Source organism: Copadichromis virginalis, linkage group LG5 (assembly GCF_057382275.1).
Source record: "Copadichromis virginalis isolate Kocher_CV1m ecotype Utaka linkage group LG5, C_Virginalis_male_GT1.1, whole genome shotgun sequence".
In the NCBI taxonomy this organism is placed as follows: domain Eukaryota; kingdom Metazoa; phylum Chordata; class Actinopteri; order Cichliformes; family Cichlidae; genus Copadichromis; species Copadichromis virginalis.
The window spans coordinates 8,410,518-8,435,725 of NC_140622.1; the positions used below are offsets into that span (position 1 = coordinate 8,410,518).

The following is a 25,208-nucleotide window of genomic DNA, read 5'->3' on the forward strand; positions in this document are numbered from 1 at the left end:
AAAGTTATCCCCGAGAGAAGTAAAGCAAGTGTGTAAGTCCATCTCTGAATGTTTGTAAAGCATTCCCACGTTAAGCTTAACAAACGACTGCCTCTCCTGCTGCTACTTCGATCATGAAACTGCTTAATGATCAGCTGATCGGCTTTTCTGTCGCGAGTCCGTGTCTCTAGTTTGCTTTTGGCCCACTTTGCACCAGAAAGAGGAAACCAGCGGCTGAACAACAGCAGCACGTTTAAGCTTGATCAGCTGTTGTTAGAATGTATTTAATATTACTTTCTACACCAGGATCTTTTTCTACGTAGCTGACGCTGGTAACTGTGCAGGGGCGGATCTAGCAAAGTTTAGCCAGGGGGGCCGATAGGGCATTAACAGGGAAAAGGGGGCACAAAGACATACTTTTCTTTCTTATTCTCATTTAAAATGTCTAGCTTTTAATAAATAATTATCTGACAGCCAAAGTTTTAATTTGATGCAAAATGAATAGAAGTCAATTACTGTATATAGTAACTATTAAGTCTAATATATATACCCTAGTAAGCTATAGTGCTTTTTCCTTTGGGAAGGTACCATCTGTGCAGTCTGCAATTTTGTTGAAGAAAGATGTTGAATCTATTTAATATTTCTTGAAAAATAATTGATTTCTGTGCATTTTTTTTTTCACACTGCATCAAATTAAGGTTGATTACGTCAATTAAGCATCATGAGGTGGAGCGTGAGGGGTGGTTCCCTATTTTTTATTTATTTATTTTTGTTGCTGGGAGTTGGAACCCTATTAGTTAGGTTGCTTAATATTTACGCCAAGTACTCTTTAAAATACCAGAATAGGGAGGATGGTGCAGGTTTAAGTTTATTAGATTGATCAGTATTGCTGAACTATGAAATATTTTTTTTTGCATACAGGTATAACAGAATAGCTTTAGTGTAGTTGTTGTTTTAAACTTGAGTATGAACTTATACAAAATGCAGCAAGATATTTAAAAAACAGTTTTGTTGATTAAAAAAAACACTATATCGGATTCATATCGGTATCGGCAGATATCCAAATTTATGATATCGGTATCAGTATCGGACATAAAAAAGTGGTATCGTGCCATCTCTAGTCCATTCATTCATTTTTTTTAAACACTTGTTCACATTTTGTTGGTTTCTGCACTAGAATACAAAAAAAGTTCATATTTTATCCTCATTTCATTCATTTTTAGCACTTGAAGATTAGCATCTTTGTCCACGTGCACACACTGTCTGGGTCAGCATTAACGGGAGGCAAACTCAAACAGAAGGCTGCTTCTTTAAATCTAATCAACAGCCTGCTGGCCTGCAGCTCCAGTCTGTGAGTAACGCTCACATATGACTCCAACCCTTCCACTATGTCCTTGAAGGACGAGCGTGAAGCATATCCTCACACAGCACAGCTGCCCCTGAAGGTCAGAGGGGGTCAGACGTGGCTGCTCCTTGTTAAAAAGAAACTGTCCCAATATGTTGCTGGTGAGATTAAGCTGATTATAAGTTGGATTCTGTTCTGAAGGGGTCATCATTTAAAACAGGTCTTTAAAATCCATACATGAAATATATTTAGAAATACTTCCTCTTTTTACACGACGCCTGTGGTCTTTTTTTTGGCTCCACATTGGTTACATTTTTGTCGTGGGAGTTTCTGTCTAACAGGACTAATGCAAATCCATTCACTGACCAAAATGCTGTTTGTGTTCTTTGGCAACTACACAAACAGAGACGTGGTGGAAATGCTGCACATCAAGCCTGACCTGTCCTGTCTGTGTTTGGTAGCCAGGGCGCGGTGCAGCTCCTCAATGATGCAGCTGGGGGGCAGCTGTGGGTGCAGCGCCCCGAGGTGAGGGGACCCGGTGGGTGTGGAGATCCTGCCTCTCAACAGAGAGCCATGAGGGTCTTTGGGCAGAGTGAAGTTCCTGGGTAAGGTGGCAGGGGACTTCTTCACCGGCACTGGAGGAGCACCTGGAGAAGCGAAACACATCGAGTCAGATACCGAACGCTGGTTTTACATCAGTGTGAGTCCTGCTGGACGCACCTTCTAAGCTGCCCAGCCTGGTGAGCAGTTTGACAGGCAGGCTGGGTGGAGGAGGGGTGCTGGCTCGTCTCTGAGGCTTGGTCGCCGCCGCCTCCTGCTTCCCCTCGATACCCTCGGCTTTGCCCTGCATCTGCTCTTCGCTGGGGTCACTGATTGAGGTGCTTTCATCTTCTCCATCTTCACTCTGACTCTGATCACCTGCTGTCTTTGCCACTTCAGTCACATCTTGTACTGAAAGCACACAGCGAAGGTAAGCCGAAAGGTTTAGTGAGTTTCTGAAGCCTTTGGCTCCACCTAGTGGACAATCAGAGACATAGCGCAACTGCACTCGGAAAACCCATTTTATAATCAATATCACTTATTTTAAATCAGGTGATGAAAATAGAAACTAAAGTAAGGAAGAGTCTGTATCCATATTTGGCGATTTAAACATTGGCGGATGTTTTTACATTTTCTTTCAGACACGTGAAACACAAACAGATTTCTGACATTTGTTGTGTGTTGTTATTTATGAGCCCTTAAAATAATTGTTGCACTGTTACAACAAGTCATGGATTATTTGTTTATACTCTGACTCGCATCAGGTGGTTGTTTTCTTTGTTTTGTGAACACATGTCAACAAGGAAGTTGCAGAAACTTTTATAACATATTTGAAATGTTTTTCATCTCTTCCTTTCTTTTGAATTTCTATTTAATTTTAATATATATACCAAAATAATGGCAAATATAGCTGGCTGAGATACTGGCGGGGCCAGTATTAGCTAAGCGCTAAGAGCCATACTTTTGGTCAAGTCGTGACCTTTATTTACTCTCCAGTATTTTTTATATTTGTTATAAACCAACTGTTTTGGGAAATTCCCATCTTTACACGATAAATGCTTCCCTGTGTCCCCCAGCGTGGTGTGGGTCTGTTGTTTGCTGTGATGAATTTACATATGTGAGACTATCCAGTAAAAAACAGATGAGCTATAAAATCAAAACAATGAGCTAAAAGATGCTAAAAACAGTTTTCCTAAAGTTTCTTAGAGATGTGACAAATATGTTTAGCAGTTTTGCACAACTGATGCAATAAAGCAGCATTTTTGTGAGGCAGTTACAGGATATGTATAAAAAGAAAATAGTGCTAGCAACAAGGTGAACACAAAGCCTGAGCCTACATCGCTGTACCTGTTGAGCTTTCTAAATCACTGCCCAGGTCTTCATTAGTGTTGGCCAGCGGTGCCACCGGCTCCTCGTCTCTGTCCTCACCGTCAGAGTGAGGGGGGGTGTCCAGGTCCTCACTGTTACCCCCACAAGCAAGATCTGACTCTGCACATAGCACACAGAGGCGACAGGAATGAGTCTGCGTGGCAGTTTAGGCCTCATGCGGCTGAGCAAGTGAACCGTGCAAAGCCTGGAGTCATATGTGTGCTAGTGCGCTAACGTGTGTTCATCTGTGGTTCTGCACCTGTCTCGGTCTCCCCGGGGTTCCTCCTGACGAGGTCATCTCTCTTCTGCCGTACAGCTGCCTTCTTCTCCACCGCTACACGAACACAAACATTAATCAAACCGGTCCTCAGACTGCATAAGGAAATGAGAGCGCGTGGGACTATTTGCATGTTATGGCTTTCAGCGTTTAACGCCACCCGTGGAAGTGCACGGCGTCACACTCACCTCCTGTGGGCTTCAGCTTCTCGTTTTTCTTTTTCCTCCACTTCCAGGGCTTGAAGATGCGTCCCAGACTGGCCAGCTTGCTGTTGCGGCGAACGGGAGGCGTACGGACCCCTGAGACCAGGCAACCTGAATGCAGAGCCCTCTGCTGGTCCATCACATCTGCAATACAGAACACAGCTGCCTTTAACACGGGCTGAGAAAACAAAATCCACCCAGGCGTTCACGACATCCGTCACGAGCACGGTGAGGACTGGAGGAATTTCTTGAATCCCTCGTTTACCGATAACCTCTCATCATCTGAGAGCAGTAAATGTGGGTCACTGGCTGCAAACACCTTATTGATTCCAGCCTCATTTCTGAGGAGAAGCGGTGCTGAGGGGAGAGGACAGAGAATCGCATTGTTGCCATGTGACTCACATGGTTCGACGGCAGCCAGACCTCGCCGGCCCCAAAACACGCACACAATGGAAGGCTTTTAAACGACGTCTTGAAACACACGCAGGAAATAAATAAAATCAGCTTCAGCTCGAATGCCTCTCCTTAGGTCATCAGAGCAGACATCTGCAGCCTGACTTCACACTGATTTTACACCATTTCAGCCTGCACTCTTCTCTCAGTGAAGTAAACATCAGCGTGCGAAACATCGTGCATTAGTGACAGAGTCGTACAAATCCTGCATGCAGCTACTGACAGCCCTTTAGAACCTCCTGCCCGCCTCCGAGCCCCCACTGTTTATTTTCGTTGTCTCTTTTAGTCCGGCGTTTGTTTTTATTTTTGGATACTGATGAGCGCGTGTTGGAAGGCCTGCTTTTGAAAAGAGGTGATTCAAGTTTTTACAATTCATGTTCTGTCAGTGGTTGAATAATTACTCCATTAATGCAAGACTGCAAGGAAACACTGCATATTATTTCCCTTTTCCCCTCAATAAAAGATCAGAAAATAGTTTAAAATAGTTTAGATGCTGACCAAGATTTCCCAGAGCTCAAGCTGACACTGTTAAAAACAAGAAACCTTCATAACACACTATAAAGATGTATGTCTACCATATACGATATTATCACAGAATTTCACTCACGATACGATGTTATTGCAAAATGTTAAAAATCGCAATAAGCTGAGCATTGCAATAACATTACCTTCAGCTGCAGATGATCTCCCCAAAGTTCAGCTTTGTCATTTTTATTTTATCCAATATGCTAAAGTTATCAGTGAAGATGCTCAAGTTTGCAATTATGTACTCTGTCAAGAAAAGTAAGACCAGAGGGTTTTTTTCCTTTAAACTAATTTATTGTCAGTATTTTCATTTATTTATTATTTATTTGTATTAACTGCCCACCAGAGTTAAGTGGCTCCACAAACAAAAAGAAAATCCTCTGATATTGGACAGTTACGAGGGCTGGATTGAAAATGAGTGATAAAGAGAAAAACTTTGAAAGAGCTTCAGAAAGCCTGGAGAAAAATCACAGGACTGTAAATCCTGGACAAACTTGTGTTTGGAAGGAATCCTTATGAGCCGATGTGGTTTCTCTGTTCCTGCGGTTCCTAAATATGTCCACTTTGAATTAACACCACTCACAATTAATGAGGAATATCAGAGTTATTATATTATATTACTTTTTAAAAATGACCAATATAATATCATCGCTGCGTGATGACTAATCACTTGTATTAGTGGCTTCTAGTCTTCACTGAGGGCAAGCAGGGCAAGGAAATCTTTACATCTGCAAAGCAAAAATTAAAAATATTTCACTGCTTCAGAGCAACAATCTAAACAGCTGCAGATTCACATTTTGCATATAGACTAATTTTGCACTGAAGCTTTGATCTCTTGCCACAGACAAACTCAATCAATGGCTCTCCCTCTTAGCAGGTACTCTGACTCCTTCGAGTGCTCTTAAGTCTGCACGCTAAGCTGCATACGAGGGTTCACATTGACAGGCAGAGAAGCAAAGAGGCTGACCGTGCTGACTTCAGTCATGATGCACCGAGTGGCAGAGAGACACACACAGAGAGAGGAGGACAGAAATAGGCACTCCTACACAGTCTGGCTCCGACAACAAGCTGACACCTCGGGGATCTTACAGCTGAGCCGTGGGCTGCGCAGCGACGGATCTATGAACACTTCCATTTTCTGTCAAAGGCGACTAAATCCACAACATCTGCTCACTTATCCCTCCAGAAATGAATTACATATACACTCGAATTACACAGTAAGAGGAAGATATTGAATGTGCCGCTATTTATACAGGGAAATTCCACAGGTGGGCGGGTGTGTGTCTGTGTGGAGGCAAGGCAAGCAAATGTAACACAAAAAAGGTCAAAAATCAGCTGATATTTGAAACTAAGGATGTGCAGAAATATCGACTGAATATCTGCAGCCGGTCCCAGTGACATCAGCGTGAGCAAACACACTGACATTTTAATACAGTTATATGTAGCCGATATTTATCTGCAGTTTTGTGCTAGCTAGATATTAAACACTGTGTGGTCACTTTGCTTATCAGGAATTCTGTGTTTCCCTGGAACAAAGAGGGAATAAATAGTAAAAAAAAAAACTCAATTTAAAAAGCAGGAAAAAGTGTATCTGCCAAACAGGTGCATATCAGGAACATATCTTCCACATCCAACGGAACAATGTTGCTAAAGTTGTTTAGAAATTGGCTGATTCTTCACTCATTTTCAGTCCAGTCCTTGCTACTTAACACTGTGAATCGTGAATCGTTCAAGTAGAAAAAAGGCACCAAGTTCATGGGATGAAACCGAGGTGTGCCAAATTACACAAGACCTGAAAGTTAGTGACAACAGGTCTCATGAAGTGATGAATCCAAATTTGAAAATTGTGGTTAAATCAATAACCACTATGGAAATGAGGAGAGGGGTACAACTGTGAGTGCCTCCTGTCTCTAAAACATGGTGGAAGCTCAGTCATGGTTCGCTCAACATTACTGAAGCAGCGTGAGATCGTGTCCAAAGAAGAGCGTTTAATGTCCTTCAAGAAGCCTGGAGAACTGTTCCTTAAGACAACTTGAAGAAAGGATAAGAAAGATGCACAAGAGACTTCAAGCTGTGTTGAAGAATAAAGGTGCTCGTACCAAATATTGACTTTCAAGCTTGTTAGAAATGAATAAACTCAGTTTTTTTCTTATTTTTTGTATTTGCATATTTTAATAAATCAATGCACCTATGTCCCATTTCCTACCAAAATATGATCAAATGAGGGGTGGCTCACGACTTTTGCACAGTACTGTGCATTTAATTCTGGCGCAGCAGGCAACTACACTAACATTTTCATTTAAAACACTGCCATCTTGTGGTCAAAGTTTTAACTGTAGTTTATAGAAGTTTTTTACAAAAAGTACCTTTAACACAGTCATTTTTGACAAAGATTGCTTTGTTTCCCTGGAATGAAGAGAAGTAAATAGTTAAAAGTAAAAAAAATAAGGACAGAATTTCGTAATAAATTAATTTCTCTCTCTTCCACTTATCCAATTCAGGGTTGCCGGGGTGACAGGCTGCCCCTGTCACAGGGTTTACACAGAGAGACAAACAAGCATTTACACTCAAAATTTGCAGCAAGGGGAATTTAGCATTTAGAATCACCCATTAACCTAACCCCACTAACTGCATGTCTCTGTACTCTGGGAGGAAGCCGGAGTACCCAGAGAGAACCCACGCAAACACAGGAAGAACGTGCAAACTCCACACAGAAACCAGCCAGGTGGTGGATATGAAACCAGGCATGTGACGCAAAAGTGCTAAACAAAAATTAATTTTAGAAAATTTTTAAATATGTAATTAAAAATAATTCATTATTAAGCTCAAATCCTCCAAAACCAAGCAACAAGAAGCCAGAGATCATCTTAACTTACACGGATTAGAAATCATCTTCAGATGTCTTTTTTTCCCCAAGCATTAGTGCACAATCCAAAACGATTAAACCTACTGGCACATTAGATTAATTAAAAAAAAAAAGAAAAAGAAAAGAAAGAAAAGCCAGTCTTCATCCTAGAAAAACTGGCAAAGCACCCGTCTCGTCTCCCAGAACAGCATTACCAAATGTGTTAACATTACAAACACATTACTCAGACACCCAGTGACACAAAGCCAATCACAAGTGAGTTCATTGATTCGTTGAACAAGCAGCGTATCGTCGCCTCTGATCTCACTGCTCGACAGCCAATCAATGTGAGAAGCGGGTCAGTTGCCCAAGTCATGCGCCCCTGCCTGGCATGTAGAGAGAAATCCAGGTCAAGCCTGTAGTAAGCATGCCCAGGGTCAGGCTCCGTTGCCATGGTTACCACGTCGGATGCTGCAGAAAGGGCCCTCAGAGGCAGAGAGACTCACCACAGCATGAGGAATAGGGAGTTGCTGGGTGGATGGGGAAGGCTTGTTGCCACACGGAGAGACGCTGAGCTGCAGCCAATCGCGTCTCAGCGTGCAAGTGTGCATAATGTAAGTCAGGGAGATGCTGCATGTTTCATTTGTACAACTAATGCTAAAATATTTATTGAAGTGGTAAGGGCGTCAGCATGGCTTTCTGCAAATGCAGGACACTTGTTTGGTGGAGGGTTTTGGAGCAAAGGGGGAAAAAAACAAGTGGTGAAAGTCAGATTCTGTAGTGTGTGCACAGTAACCTAGAGAAAAGCTGTGCACATAATGAGGCTGCTGAGGATGGGAAACACAGAGCTCCTGGAAATGTTACAACAGCCTCATCACTTACACTACAAATGATCTGTCATGAGTTTAGTGCTGCAGATAACATAAAAACAGTCAGTCAGCAGGGAGAGGTCGTTTCCAGTAATGTTACACCTAAAGTCCCCAAAGAGTCGTTCATCTGTAGAGTCATAGCAGTGAAAGAACAACAATATTAGGTACAGGCTAGCTGCTGAACGCTACGGGTCACAATAAGATTATCAGAGGAAAATGATATCCACGGTAGGCAAGCAGCGTATGACCCCCGCGCAAAAAAAGGTAAAAGAGCAGCACTATGTTAGGGGTTATTAATCTCCACGAGCCATAAATCCGTGCCGGTGAGGCGTGAAGCACTTACTTAAAGGATGCGCGGTTATCCAGTCCTCCTGCAGCTTCGGTGCTCACATCATATCTTCCCAAAGAGCGGAGCGGCTGAACCAGAGACTGATGGTTTCTCTTCCTCTTCTTTTTCTTTCTTGAATTACCACACAATGATAATAATTTAAAAAATACTTTATGTTCAAATTTCCTCTTCCTAAAAGTTGCGGAAACGTTGTTTAAACAGCGACGGGAACGCCGGGAGTGAGCTGAAAGTGGAGAAAGTGTGAGCGACCGAGTTGCGTCTGCAGCTAGCCGTGAGTGTTGATGTGCAATCATATGGACCCCGCCCCTCCGCCGGGAGGAGGAGGGCAAATACACCAATACACTCTGACACACTGTACTGTGCATGTAGTACAGTAGCAAACATACACGCTGCTAACAGCTGCTTAGCCGCGACTACAGGTTTAACATTAACAGGGTTTAATGTATAATATACGTCATATATGCATTACTATATATAATAATTAATGTAAAGGGATTTTAATGCTTTTTGTACATGTTTTTTTTTGTATCCTAAAATAGCCTTTAATAACCCGCCCAAATACATGAGATATCAATGGAAAGTCCAGGATGTTCTCTATTAAGGTCATTTGGACTAGCTCAAATAAGTCAAAAGATATAGACCAAAAACAAATGTCCATTAGAGAGGACATAAAGGAATAGGCTGCTTTAAATGAATGGGATTAAATTGTATGGGTTTAAATTTGCTCTTGGGGATTTAAAAATGAATTGAAAACGGACTGTAAATGGTAAATGGCCTGTATTTATATAGCGCTTTACTAGTCCCTAAGGACCCCAAAGCGCTTTACATATCCAGTCATCCACCCATTCACACACTGGTGATGGCAGCTACATTGTAGCCACAGCCACCCTGGGGCGCACTGACAGAGGCGAGGCTGCCGGACACTGGCACCACTGCGCCCTCTGACCACCACCAGTAGGCAACAGGTGAAGTGTCTTGCCCAAGGACACAACGACCGAGACTGTCCAAGCCGGGCTCAAACCGGCAACCTTCCGATTACAAGGCGAACTCACAACTCTTGAGCCACGATCGCCCCTGTAGATAAAGACCACATATAAAGACTGCATATAAAAGATGGACAAAGCCACCATGACATCACTTATTGGTGTTGGACTCTATAGCAGCAGAGCAGCTTAGTGTCTTTTTTAGTAGACCAGAAGCTGAAGTGCTGAGCAAGCTGCATCCACAACTTAGACACTAACATGAACTTCTGAGTCTTTCTCACAATAAAAAGAAGCCAATGGAAATGCCTTAAACCAGGGGTGTCTAACTCCAGGCCTCGAGGGCCGGTGTCCTGCAGATTTTAGATCTCACCCTGGGTCAACACACCTGAATAAAATGATTAGTTCATTACCAGGTCTCTGGAGAACTTCAAGACATGTTGAGGTGGTAATTTAACCATTTAAATCAGCTGCGTTGGATCAAGGACACATCTAAAACCTGCAGGACACCCCTGCCTTAAACCTTTACTGTTTCAAAACAAAGACTGGAAACACTCATTTCAAGGCTTCAAAATGGGATGTCACAGTAGCTACTCCTATCTTTCATGTAGGGATCCAAAGAATACACCTCTGCTAATTAACAGACTGATAACATTTTAGAATTTAATTCACCAAAAATGAAGCACAAACCTCTTAGACGGGGTGTTCTTGGAACCAAAGAGCAAGCAATACTCTTAAACCCATTAAAATACTCCAAAAAGAGGTGAGGTGTAATAATTGAGGCCTAGCAGACCGTAATGGGCAACAGCTGTCTGGGTAAACCAACCTGTCAAGCCAAACAACCACACCCCTAACTTTGAACCTCACCAGTATCCATGTAAATGAGTTTTTTCCCCCTTTTAAAACTTGTTTATCATTATAAGGGGACACTTATGTTTAAGTAACCACAGACGCCCAAACTATCTTGTACAATGCTGCAAAAATGCTTGATAAAAGAATTAAAATGGGCGCGTTTTCGTGGACTGACTCACCATTGGAAGCAGCCTCAAGGGGCCATTTGAGGAACTGCAATCTTTTAAAATCACTTTCATATTTGTTTGATTTTTCAGCTCTTGAGGTTGGTGCTTTGTTTCAGCTAACCATTATGATTATCATGAAAGCTAATATCTCAGTTTCATTAACCACAAAGTCTATATGATGTATAAAAATAGTAAAAATTCCCATCACCAAATGTTTAAGTGCTCAGTTAAGTTTAAAGAGGTGCTTTAATGCTTAATGGTCATAAATTACACAATTTGTTAAATGGCCACAATGATGCTAGACAAAGAGTCAAGAAGTCACCAAAGTTCAACCTAATGTGAACATGTGTTGAAAAAGTTAAGTGACGTCACTCAAAGCCCTCAAAGTCAGCCTGGTGTTTGGGCTAGAGGAAAGAAAATCACCGGTTCACAAGTTTGTCCTTTAGTCAAACAGACAATAGCAAGTAAATATAAAAAGATCAGGCACCTACTTGAGGACAGATATTTATACCACAGGAAAAATGACTGGTGATAAAGAGATAAATATGTCCACACTAGTAACTGCAAGCCTCTTGTTCAGACAGTACAGCTGCCACTGCAAGAACACAGGGTTACCACTTTCAATTTTTCCTGTGCATATTTTTAAATAGGCAACCTTTCTTGTTAGATCTATTCTTAAAGATACGTTTCCTCGACTTCCGTAAAGTCTGCTTGAAACACAGATGATTTAATAATTTATCAAACAACATCACTTATGTGTAAATAAAGTCTTTTGTGATTTCTCATCGATCCTTCAGAGGGCCCCTCATACATTAACAGCAGGAAGAGCCGAGTTACATCAGAGATGATGAAAGTCCGTGGCTGGATATCTCCTTAGGGACACACTAGCAGTCAGCGAAGAATATAAACAAGGATGTAGGGTACTCACCGAATAGCGTCTCATTCAATATTTACAAGGCTTCATTTAATATGGCCAAAAGGTTGCGCGAGCACATTTTGACCAGTTAATAAGGAACTGACACATGACCTCAAGCTGGCTAACTTGAAGATGAAAAAACAAGACTATACCCCATTATGTAAGCGCACATGTAGAAATATTAAAGGCACTGCTTCAGTAGTTACAGCTAAAGATTATTATTATTATTATTATTACTAAAGACAATTTTTAGCATTCATATTAAACAAATCGCTTGTTGTCACAGCTGGAAAAAGTCACGACGTGTCATTAATAGTTTCAGTGATGGCTGCTTCCCACTGTGGAGTGTCAGTGTGGGCTCTGATATCGTGCACGGGGACATTTTAATAGGAAATTGCACCTTTGTACATTTATAGATACAAACTGTCCAATTTTAAAGCCAGAGACATAAAGAGAAAGACAGCACTGGGAGAACACTGAATTTAAATCTGTGGTGCAGAAAGATTTCTTATAATCTTGTTTTAAGGGAAAGTCATCAGATTTGACTTATGATTCTATATGTTGTCTTTATCTCAGTTTCATGAAGATATGCTTCAACATAACCACTTAAGTGCATGTAGGTATTTTTCAAGATGGGTGTCAGGTGACAGAATTTCCTCTAGAAGGACTTTAATATATTACTGTACATCTTGTGTGCAGTTAAATATTGTTGATTATACTGCAAGACGTCGCACTAATGCTTTGTATTTTTGGAGTCTACAGCTTGTTATTATATTCAGGGGCCCATGCAGCCGTGTGAGGTGATGACATAATCAGAGTCATATTTTTGATAGAATTACCAATAGTTCATTTTAATTTAATAGGCTCTATATGTTGTATAAAGTACTATTATTTGTCAGAATTGCACATCTGTCAGGGTTGTGTTAGTACTTTAGTTGAAAAGGGGAAGTCAGACCTACACAAAGAAGAGAATGCAAAGAAATGCAGTGTGTACTTTGTAGTAGAGGCTCAAACAGGCCTATCTCCACCTACCACCACTTCCCCTGCCGGTGGCGGACTCCCTCAGGTGTCGGTGCGTTGGTGGTTCTTTGTGTCTGGGGGTGGGCGCCCAGGTACACACCAGCTCACTCCTTGGCGGCCGCTTATCGGGGCCTGGAGCCTGGGGCTCGCTCGGGCCCCTTCGGGGGTGGGGTGCCCCCGGCCTCTCGGCCTGGGGCTCGGTCACTCAGGCACAGCTGGCGGCCGGCGGAGCTCACGGGCGCGTCACTGCAACTCCCCCTGGCTTCTGCTCCGCGGCTGCTGAGTGAGCCCTCATCTGGGACTCTCCTCAGCTCTTACTGGAACAGTGGCGCGGCTGCCCCTCTGTTGGTCTTCCATGGTTTCTTGTGTTCTGGGGGCCTCTGGATGTCTGGAGTTTTGATCTCCTCCATACCTGCTTCACACCCTGGAGGACGGGGCTGTGGCCCCCCCACACTCCCTAGCAGATCGTTACATGGAGAAACCTTTGGAATACAAGCGCGCTGATCCACACAGGTATGCACACGGGTGTTCACTGCTCGTAGACCCAAATTACACCTTTCTTGGCTGCTACTTCGAAGCACATCTGTCCTGCGTGCTGCACAACAACATTGAATATTTAGTATTTACTGCTGTTTACACTTAGCTAGATTAATGCGATGGTGTTGTGTTTAGTATGTTGCTTTGTTTCTTTTTTTTTTTTTTGTCTTTTTTTGCTTGTTTTCTATTCTTCTCTCAACAGGTGATCCAGGAGATTTTTTTTCTCCCCCCCTTTCTCACTGTCCCTCTCCCCTTCTGTTTTTCCTTTCCTTCCTCTTTCTTTCTCCCTTTCCTATCTCTCACTCATGTCTGTCCCGTCTGTAACATCTGAAAATAAAATATAATAAATAATAAAAACAAAGATCGACCAAATGGACCAATACGGCAATGCCACGATGATCCATTTGGCAAAGTAAATCCATTGGGTATCCTTGTTGGTCTTCAGACAACAATTCTGATGGCTAAAGAACCAAATGGGACAGGCGGGAAAAAAAAAAAAAATGGAAAAAAAAAAAATGAAAAGGGGAAGTCAGACCTACACAAAGAAGAGAATGAAAAGAAATGCAGTGTGTACTTTGTAGTAGAGGCTCAAACAGGCAACATAGAGCACATTAAAACCTACTTTGCATGGGCATATGCATAAACTTCCTGTTTTATGATGATAGAAAGCCTGATCGTAACCGCCCTTCAGTGGAAACAAAGTCATTTGTATGTCTGCTTCTCCAGGATTCATAAACACCAGCCCTCTTTCCCAAATCATAGTTATGAGCGATACCTCTGCTGTAATCGCTGTGCACCTCCCAGAGGTTTCAACAAACTGCTAGTAACACGGCTGCAGAGCAGCTATCACTGGCAGTTAAAGCAACATTAAATCCAATATCAACACAGTTGAATTAATTCTGGTGAAAGGAAAGGGGGCTAAACACGGCTGCTGTGTTTCTGATTTCAACTGTAATGATTTTTAATGAATCACTTCAGATAAACTAAATTAAGCAATTTAAATTGTGTGACTACAAGGTCAGCAGTGGGTCTACCCATCTAGGAATAGACAAGAGAGTTAATATCCGCCTTAAAATATCTGTACCATGGGCCCTGAACTGGAGATGCCCAAAGGAAAAACAGCTATAATTACTTTGTTCATTCATTTCAAACCACAGGTCTTGAAGGAAGTTTCACACTGGGATATCACGAAGATGAATTTGCTAATTAGGTAACACAATTTGCAATAAGAGTGAGACAAGCACGAGTCGCATGTATGCAAACTGCTCCATTGTAAAGTTCAGTGTCAATTTTAACTCGTTTATGATATTTAAACTTTCCCTCAGTGCCAAAGTGAGCCTGTGTCAGTTGTCTGTTCACAAACAGGAGGAGCAAATATTTCTAATAATTCTGCATTTATTTAATGGTGTCATTTTACTGTTCAGTTAAATTTATGCTCAGCTCTGCAATGACACTGCCGTCATATCATGATAAAGACATAGCACCAACACGTGTTGACGTTCCTTTGCACGATCAATCTGCTGCTGCAGATGATGTAAAACTGCATAACATAAGATGTCACATCATTAGGGCACTTTTGCATTTTTACTGTTGATGACTGTAAATGATCACTGGCAGCGACGTGTAGATGTATGCACTTTTTTATGTTTGTGTGTATCTGTAGAGTGAATTTAACTGTGGTGCAGTCACAGGGGGGATGAGGGAGATGGAGAAACGTGCTGTACATCAGCAGTATAAATGCTCAAACCTGCAGTTATGGACTGTCCATTTGTGGAGCAATTTGCACCAAAGCACTTTAAAATTGATTGCAAGCCTCAGCAGCAGCATGGTCACATTCTCTTTGGAGTGAGAGCTTCTGAGCATCAGAGATAAGCCACAAAGTAACCGAATCAGAAGGCACATGAGGGTTAACGAAAAGTAATGTTGAATAATCAAATTAGTCTGATATTCGTATTCAGATTTCTCATTTCTATTTAAACTACACATTTAACTACACTTTTTTTTATTATTTTTTTTTAAAGCTGCGTATCATTCAAATATGTGCTCACAAAGACACAAATGATACATGAACTGCTTACAAACTCTACATTAAGGCAGCGATTCACGAGGCAAACCATGCCAGGCTGGAAGCAGCTCCACAGGCCGTAGGAGACTGACTCTGTGGCATTTCACTCCAAAGCAGGCTTTGCACCGTGGCAGTGCAGCCACATTTAAAAGGTAAGTGCTCCTAAAGGCCTCTGCTGCTGCTACTCCACTTCTGCCCTGGCCCCCTTTAAATCTGCTTAATCATTCATCAGGTACAACCACAGCCTGCGTAGCCTTGGAGCCAGTGCAGTGTCACAGTGACAGATGGGGGGACTGTAGCAGTGGGGAAGACACAGTCTTGAGTGCGTAGAGTGTGTGAGCTGCAAACAAAACAGTCTCTGGGATTCCTCTGAAGGAGAGGTTTCAAGGTTGGGAGGAGGCCAGGATGCTGCCTGGGCAGAGCAAGAGCGTACTTTATCGATTTTTTACATTTTATTTTAATTTATTGGTTTAATCGTCTTCCCAGAACACTAGCTGATGTCTTCAAAACTGGTCTTGGGGTTTTTTTTGTCTGATCAACACATTTTCCCGTTAGAGAGCTCTATGGCAGGAGGCCATTAATCAGTGCCGTCTTCAATTATTGCTTAATATTGTTATGCAACCAAACAATTAACATTAGGTGACCACTTTTATTACTATGTTTCATCTGCCTCTGCTGTGATTAAAGTTTAATAAGGCTGGAGCACAAAAGCAGTGGTGTAGCACAGATATCCGTGGCCTCTAATTAGCAATATCAGTGGGCCCCCTTTCCCCATTCAATAAACTGTAAAGCATGCACAAATACTTAAAACAGGACTACATTAGATCCACAAGCCTGTCTGTATAAGTGTAAAGTAGATTTTAAAATTAGAAGCATCAAGATTTACTTACATGTTATACCATCGGGGTCACACACTATTTTGGCCAGTTCAGTAAACCTGCATGTTTTTAAAAGACAATATTAGTGTCCTTTTGGCTTGTTTAGAATGAAAATGCCTGTATTATACACCTTTTGGAGATCAGTTCATCTTACGAAGCCTTTCACAGCAGCCCGAGCTTCTGCATACAAGGGTAAGACAAAAGAGCTTATTTGTATAGCGCTTTTACTAGTCCCCCCTTAGGGACCCCAAAGCGCTTTACACATCCAGTCATCCACCCATTCACACACTGGTGGAGGCAAGCTACAGTTGTAGCCACAGCTGCAGACTGACAGAAGCGAGGCTGCCATATCACGCCATCGGCCCTTCTGGCCAACACCAGTAGGCGGCAGGTGAAGTGTCTTGCCCAAGGACACAATGACCGAGACTTTCCGAGCCGGGGCTCGAACCAGCAACCTTCCGATTACAAGGTGAACTCCCAACTCTTGAGCCACGATCGCAGGTATCAAACCTCACATCCTTCCAGTAAGGGTTTTTTACTATTGTACTGTTAGAAAAGAGAGGCCACTACATCAGAACAATGATCCTAAACAAACCTGAACATCTAACGGACTACCGTCGGAAGCTTCCTCAGTTGTACAGCTGAAAGTTTTGTTGTGGTCCTCAGTGCCTCCTGGCACGACAATCATTGAAAAGATTGATGAAACCAAAAGACCCTTCTATCAAACCTGACATGCTCCCTACAAGGCCTTTGCATTTCTTACTACAAGGATCATAAATGTGATGTCTGCTTCCAGTTAGGTGAACGTAAACACAAACTGAATTTGCTCATTTACTTGTGAAGACAGCCTCCGGTATCGCGTCCATCAGTGATGCGACTAATTGCTCTCGCGGTAGTCTGGCAAGCTCATGAAATCAAACAGGTTTGTCACTGTAATCACATAACGTGACACATCTGTGTTTTGAGACGACTCTGAGCAGCCACACTTTTTCCCTGCATGAATTTCTTTGGGTTAGCTCTCGTCACATTGGAACAGCAGTTTGATTTTACTTAATTCTAGATGGAGTTCAGCAACAGCACCCACACTGATTTCTGCAGCTGCAGCACCCCCTCCTCCCCCTCCTCTTCCTGATCCTCGTCCTTGTTTAACACTGCTGAAACATTCAAGTCTGTCAGAGTGATCAGTCTCTTAACTCTAGGCTTAAGCGCGCGGTTTAATTACACGTAAGGCGGAGAGCAAAGTACAGTATCTGCTTGTGTGTCTGTTTTATTCCCCATCTCTGTGGGATGCAGTGTAGATTTTGTAGAAACAAATGGCTGAAAATAACTCTGCCGGGGCGGTCTACAGCCTCTATTCTCGACTTTCACATCGCAGCTCTGTTTCCATTTGGCCGACCCTTCCTATCCCCTCGTCGTGGGCCGAGGATGTCAAAAGGATCAGCTGGATGCTCTGGTGTCTTCTCATGTGCAACATATTGCTTTTACGCGGCTCTGAAAGGAATTAGGTCAGCACATGAAACATTCATAAAAGATACATTATGTGTAAATGGCTGACAGCTTAACTCGAATCGCTTCCCCCAGCATGTCTGGCCCAGTCGCAGGGTACATCTCTGTCTCCGTTACACATATAGCAAACGGTAAGCTCACGTTAAGACACGAGATGCATAAACTATTACTACAAACATGCAGTAAAGCCAGGGTTGCTCCATTGCAGTGCAGATCAGAGGCAGAGAGATCACAGTAAGGCACAAAAGTGAAGCTCTGTTTGGTGTGAAAACATTAAGCTTACTGTGGGCAGCATGCAGAGCAATAAATACAAGCCACAAGCCATTCATCTCTCTGGGCACGGCTTCACCGCCACTCTGTTTTTAATTTTGCAGATACTGTCGAGGACTCAAACGCACCAGAGAAGCATGTTAAAGTCCCAGTGTACGGGAGACATCCTTGTTTTTGTAGAGATTTTGTTTTGTAGCTGGGGGGAGGGGAGACAGTAGCGTGTGTGTGCGTGCAGCGGGGAGGGGATGGTACATCCATACCAGTCGTGTTTGTGCTGCCGTTCAATCAAGTGTGTACTCGGAGACAAAGAGACAAAGACTATCAGCCTATTTATATTCATCTTTTCTATGAGAGGGGAAAAACCTGCCCTGAAAAAGAATTAGCACATCATCACATGTTATTGCTTTGATGTTAATTACATCCTTATGCCAGACAGCTCCCGCTTCATTCACCGAGATGGTCAAATTGCTCGGGAAGTTTCTCGGGTTTCAGTTTCAAAGTCAGAAGCCTTACCAGTCCACTGTGTCAGTTTGCTAAAGCTTTTTAACCTTAACCACTCTGATTAGGAAATTATGTTTCTGCCCTGAAGTTTAAAAACAGCAAATTGTGAGGACAAAACATAGAATTATCACCAGCTCTGCAGTCCTTCCTTTCCATTCGTTATCAAATAGGCCCTAAGTACTTTGTACGTGGTGATAGTACGGAGAGCATAATTCACATTTCTGAGAATTTAAGCTGATTACCTTTTACTGTTTAAGTCCACATTGCATATTTTATAAAACACTATGCTCCAAAAACTGCACAAGAAATCCAAGTCCAGGCACTTTAGATAGGTTTGAAAAAGTAATCAGAGGATTTTATTTTGAAGACATTAACAATATACATTGATGTATTTTTTTCTAAACCTTCCCAAGTGCCTGAACTGATATTTTAAGCATAATATTTCGATTTCTCTATTGTTTTGCAATCATTTCAAACCATGAAATGATTGTGGTGTTTGAGGGGCTCCAGTAGCACTTCTTTTATTTACTCATATTGCTTATTTTATGTTTGTAATGCCTAATTTTGATATTTTGTAACTAATATAAACAAAAAAAACTCAGTGTTTTGATTTTTGAATGCGATGCAGCGTATCAGCAATACATACAGCACATTACGGGAAGAACTGGTCCACTCACTTAACAGCACAGGGCCAGGTCTGGGGATAAAATTGAGGAGACAGCTGCTGGCTACCTTGAACCTTAAGCCTGAGCCCAAACAAAAGCTAAACATGTGAGCTATAAACAAAAATATATATAATGGTAAATAGTTATAGAGCCCAAAACTGCTCCTTGTACAGACTCTAAACGTGTTTATTTGTGCTCTTAAATTGTGTCTGTGAAGACTGACTCAAGTCGCCACACAAGGAACTGCAGATTTTGGAACTTCTCCCATTGGCTTAAATTTTCAGGCCGCAAGGTTGTTGCTCAAAACCAGAACCAGAGACCTTTTCTTATTTCTTATTTGTTTCCGTTGACAAACCCAAGTGCTTACATCACCCATTATGCAACGTACACATTTTATAGCCCCTAACAGTTTAACCCCGCTGTGTTATGCTAAAATGACTTGAAGTACTCGGGAATACTATACACCTCTTTTTAAAATTTGAACTTGTAGCCTTCAGACCCAACTGACTCTTCTAAAGCGCTTTATAAAGTGCTTTTCAAATATGCACGGGTACTCACCACTAGAGCAGGGCGATATGACCAAAAATATTTATCACGATATACATTTGAAAATTTGCGATAACGATATAACTGACGATATAATTGACACTAGACAAAATACTTTACAACTCCACAACTTTATTAGTGCAAAAAAACCATCAATGTATTTTCACTTAAACAAGCAGCTGTTTTTTATGTGCATTAAAGTTATATAAAAACGTAACAGTGCAAATGCAAATTCCTTGCTGACAGTTTAACCAAAAGGCATTTCCAGTGGAAACTGGCTGACATATCCTCAGCATGTATAATACCCACAAAACTTAAAAAGAGGTTATACACACACAATACGGTAATATTATGTTGAAGCACAGTACGTATCACTCCGCGAGGCGCCTGCCTACGATAGCCGTAATGCTCCGACAATCCATCAAGCGGTGCGGGTTTGTAGCTTAGCAAAGTCGTACTAAAACATTTGACAGATTTTCGAGCGCCGTGTACCACATAAAATCGTTTCAAGGTCAGTAAACAACCAGAATTCATACATAAGGCGCACGGGATTATAAGGGGCACTCTCGATTTTCAGAAAAATCAAAGGATTGATTTTAAGTGTGCCGTATTTTCCAAACAACACGGTAATAACGACGGCCCGCTAGCATGCGCTACCAAAAATAGTGCTTTGTTGTGTATATGACGGACGAAAGCTAAACCAGTTCCACACCACTGAAGTTGCAGCATTTTTACAAACCAATTCTGGTTCACCCGTTTCATTCAACGATCCGCTTTAGCCCTTCTCATTCTCTGTCGCTGTCATGCTTTTTCCGCCATGTGCGTATGAAAACAAAGCTACCGTGCATGCGCATTTTACCCATATTCTATCGTGATATTTCATTTTCTTATCGTTGCCCAACATTATACCGATATTACCATGAACGGTATGATATGGCCCAGCCCTACTCACCAAGACCTTGATGTTTATTTATTCATATATATACACACATATACACATACACATATACATATATATACATATATATATATATACACATATATATATATATATATATATATATACACATATATATATATATATATATATATATACATATATATATATATATACACACACATATACACATACATATCTATATATATATATATATCTATATTTATTAGGGGTGCAACGATACTCGTATCGATATTGAACCGTTCGATACAGTGCTTTCGGTTCGGTACGCATACGTATCGAACAATACAAAATTTTTCATTTATTTTATCAACTTTCCTTCTGACGATGCTGTCTGTGTTGAGCACTCAGTGGATCTGCGTTCGACTACTCCGCCTAGGCTGCACTGTCGAGCGCAGATCCACTGAGCGCAGCGCAAGCTAGCGAGACAGAAGCTAAGCTCGTTGCAACATGGCAAACTGAACCTCCCCCACCCTCATTCAGATCTGGCCTTTGGAACTATTTTGGTCTTCATGTGACGTATGACCCTGAAGGTAAGCGCGTCATGGACTAAAGTAAAACAGTATGTCGGATGTGCCACGCAATGCTCAATTACATGGGTGGGAACTAGTGTGTTAGCGCAGTTAGCTCGTTAACGTGTTGACGCTGTCCAGCCCCATGCACGGGGCGATCCGCGGTAACTTGTTAACGGAGATTTGCCGCGTTATGGCGTTTACGTCATTTTAACGAGATTAACGCCGACAGCACTAGTGGGAACAAAATGAATATGACTGCACATTTACGCTGACATCATTCTAGTGCAAAGACAAGTGGAAGCAGACAAAAACAACAAGCATGCATGCTACAAACTTTACCCGAGTCATTTAGACAGTGTTAGCACATGATTCTCCTTATGGGGACCTGATATGTTTAATGTGCTGCTGAGAATATAGCCCAGAAGAAGCGTATAGTATAGCTTTTATTTTAGAAAGAGCCATTTCTCTATAATAAACTCTTTTCCAAAGATGAGTGATTTCTCGATCAGATAGATTTATTTTTTTATTATTTTGTTGTTTCAGCAACATTACATTTAAAAACTGTACTTTTGAGTTAAAATATATATTTATAATTTTAATAAATGACAAATTAAAAAGGCATGAACATTTTCTTTGTATCGAAAAAATATCGAGCCGTGACACCAAAGTATCGAACCAAACCGAACCGCCAAATTGATCACTTCCTTTATATTATTTTGGACTGGTGACTTCAGTTTTTTTAATGACCTAGCTACAGCATTCTGCATAACAGTGTTTTGTCCTCTCATGGCATTGGCCAACAGTGACGTCATGTTTTTCCCTGCTTGCTGCGTTGCTCCCCAGGGCCCTGTAGTCAGTGGAACCCAGCGATGTCTCTGCATAGTGCACAAGGGTATGAGAGATGAGTTGGCACAAAAAAAACAGGGAGGGGAAAAAAGCGAAGTGCTTTTGAATTAGCCACTGTACTACTGAGCCTTGGCCAACCAATAAAAAAGAATCAATGCTGCACCAAAGACTCAAGGGTAACATTCACTCTGAACAACCCATTACTGTCTCAGCAAAGCCACATTTCATTTATAGTCCTACATTACAGTCACATCACTTCTGGAATGCTCCGCATTAATCATGGCCAAGCTGTCCATGTTAAATCCTTCATCACTGCTTTCAAGATGTTCCTCTTTTGAAACAGACATGAGATCACAAAAAAAGAGCTTGAGAGGAATTGCATCAGCTCTGAAAATAGAGGGGTGTGAAGATGAGCAAAGTTTCATTTCCCGTGTGCAGTTGTAACCACCTCTAATTGAATTTCAAAAGATTTCGAAACTTATTCTAATATTGCCTTCACTGCGCTCATCCCTGCGGTCTTTGACATGAAGTGAATATTGAGTTGAAGTGCCCCTCACTTCAATACCAGTTCAGACTCCTCTTAAAACATGGAGAGTAATGCTGATTAATCCTAGGAAGGAGTCTGCCCGCTCTCACCGTATGCAGCATGACCTTGAACAAACCATGTGCTGTCCCTCTTTTTTGAGAGAGACCTGGTGACTGCAGTGCTGGACTTGCCGTGACAGTGACTGCTCACTGCACTTATGCAACATTAAGCCATCTGCCGAGTAGAGCCCTCTTGTGGCTGTGTTTCACCTTTCAACTGCTCTTGAACCCACTTAGAAGCATATTCAGGGCTCTGCCACTATGTAAGTTATTAACAAGTCTTTCAAAATGTCTCAAATCTCATATCTACTCCAGCTGTAGATGTCACATTTTAGTGGTGGAAATGCATTTCTAAGCACATGTTAGGGAACCCCTTGGTTAATTATATAGTGAGTTTAGATTTTAAAAGAAGCAAATAAAACCCTGGAAGTATTTTTGCCTGTTAGCATGAAAATGAACCAAAGGAACTTTCTTCTGATAAAACGATGCAACAAATGATGACAGGACAGGACTGCCTTAAGGAGTCAGTAGCATCCGTGTAGTCTGTCCTAAAGTAGAACCTTTCAGGCTGAAAAATTAAGGTAACACTTAAAGCCTTTTTCCACTAGTACCTACTTGACACAGCTCGACTTGCCTCAACTGGATTTCACATGTTTTCCATTACAATTGAGTACCACCTAATGTGCGTGGGGTTGTTATAGCGTGATGGTATACCTGCTGCTGTGCATAAGGCTTTTTGTCAGAATTGGGGAATGCAGTGTGTTTTTTGTGTAGGGTGGAATGTCCACTCCGGGTCAGGGATAAGTTCCTGCACCAAGTGGAAGAGTTTAAGAATCTCGGGGTCTTGTTCACGAGTGACGGGAGAAGGGAGCGAGAGATCGACAGACGGATTGGTGCTCCGGCTGCAGTGATGTGGATGCTGTACCGGTCTGTTGCGGTGAAGCTCTCAGTTTACCGGTCGATCTACGTCCCTACCCTCACCTATGGTCACGAGCTGTGGTAGTGACCAAAAGAACGAGATCGCGGATACAAGCGGCGGAAATGGGCTTCCTCTGAAGCTCTCTCTGGGTGAAAAGGGTGAGAAGTTCGGCCATCTGGGAGGGGCTCAGAGTAGAGCTGCTGCTCCTTCACATCGAAAGGAGCTAGTTGAGGTGGTTTGGGCATCTGACAAGGATGCCTCCCTGGTGTTCTGAGCATGTCCCACCAGAAGGGAGACCCAGGACACACAGGAGAGATTATATCTCTCAGCTGGCCTGGGAACGCATCGGTGTTCCCCCGGACAAGCTGGAGGAGGAGGCTGGGGTCTAGGCTTCTCTGCTAGGGCTGCTGTCCCGGGTACCCGACCCCGGATAAGCGGAAGAAAATGAATGGATGGATGGATTTCCCTCTTTACTGGGTTTAAAAAAATGGCGGTTTAGATTTTTGTGAATGAGACACTCATGGAGTGATGCAACTGACTAGCCAATGCAGTCTGTTGATGTCACATTTTTGGATCGCCTCAGATCGCCTGAAACCCCAGCCAAATAGGCACTAAAAAGGTCTGGGTACCATGTACTACCACCTGTTGGAAAACCATAAACCTAATGTTGAGTTGAACTGAGAAGTTGAACTTCTCACAAAACAATCAAAATCAAGAAGCAGTCAAAATTCAGCACGGTAAAAAAATAATAGCAGATATTAGATGCTCTGAAAATGAGGTTTACGCCATGTAGACACAGGTCTACATGGCGTAAACCTGTATAGACATAGACTGGAAATACTGCTTTGCCAGCTAAGCCACCAGCTGTCTGTTTGCGTCCACTAATTCACTGAACTGGACCTTTCAATCATGTTTGTGGTGTTACCAGCATTTTATTTGCAACCTGTGGTTATTACTAATTAGATGGAAGGAAAGTACTGATTTCTGTTCAGCGCATCTTTCCAGCTAAGCTTACCGGCATTAGCTCTTAACTGAGCACGCCAACCTCTAAACCAAATGCAATCAGTACTAGTTTAAAGCAAAAGAAAAAAAGCCCAACATGGTGGTAGTCAATACATCAGCACTTTACAAACGTGTTATTAGGTGGTAGCTATGTCCATCTATTGATCTGCTAGCCTGTGCCACTTTTTCATATTCTTCCTTCCATATTTTGTGGTGAGTTGGAGATACAAATTTTGGTGACCACTAAGCCTAATAAGCACTGAACATTGCACGTGAATTGTGATTTATAATAAATCCTTTTTTTAAAACAACTAGATGGTAACAATCACTGTGTGTGACAAAGTTTCATTCATATATTATATTAGAATCATATTAGTGAAATAACATAAGGTAAGATACTGAGAATCTAAGTATCCTTTAACTAGCTGATAGACCTAGGGTAAACAGTCTGCAGCTGCATGCTTCTCTGTATCTCATGTTAAAATCTAAGCCGCATACCCATGGGTAATTCACACAGACTGTGAGAGGGGAAATTTAAGTATGCAGTGAAGACAAGAAAACGTCTTCCAGGTTCACAACATGGATTTCAGAAACCCAAAAACTTTATGACAAGGCTCTTGCCAAATGCTGTTACAGCTGACATTTCCACAGACACACATGAGGACAATGGAAGTGACATTGCTTTATTGTTTTCTATTTCCAGCTATGCACACCTTTTATTCTGTCT

The 25,208-nt window shown here is 42.0% G+C and overlaps 1 protein-coding gene across 3 annotated transcripts in view; it reads right to left on the reverse strand.

The window, feature by feature from the left end:
* Positions 1-25,208, reverse strand: part of phactr3b (phosphatase and actin regulator 3b) — a 60,179-nt gene that overhangs the window by 27,214 nt on the left and 7,757 nt on the right. Inside the window, exons 1-6 of one of the 3 annotated variants that reach the window (XM_085455726.1) lie at positions 7,567-7,654; positions 3,698-3,856; positions 3,492-3,566; positions 3,212-3,352; positions 2,045-2,275; positions 1,764-1,971 (exon numbers count right to left, since the gene is read on the reverse strand). In XM_085455726.1, the coding sequence (XP_085311852.1) occupies positions 1,764-1,971; positions 2,045-2,275; positions 3,212-3,352; positions 3,492-3,566; positions 3,698-3,856; positions 7,567-7,582 (830 nt within the window). In that variant the 5' untranslated portion in view covers positions 7,583-7,654. Of the gene's footprint in view, positions 1-1,763; positions 1,972-2,044; positions 2,276-3,211; positions 3,353-3,491; positions 3,567-3,697; positions 3,857-7,566; positions 7,655-8,747; positions 9,011-25,208 lie in introns of those variants that run through there. The other 2 variants (XM_085455727.1, XM_085455725.1) reach the window with 2 other exon arrangements.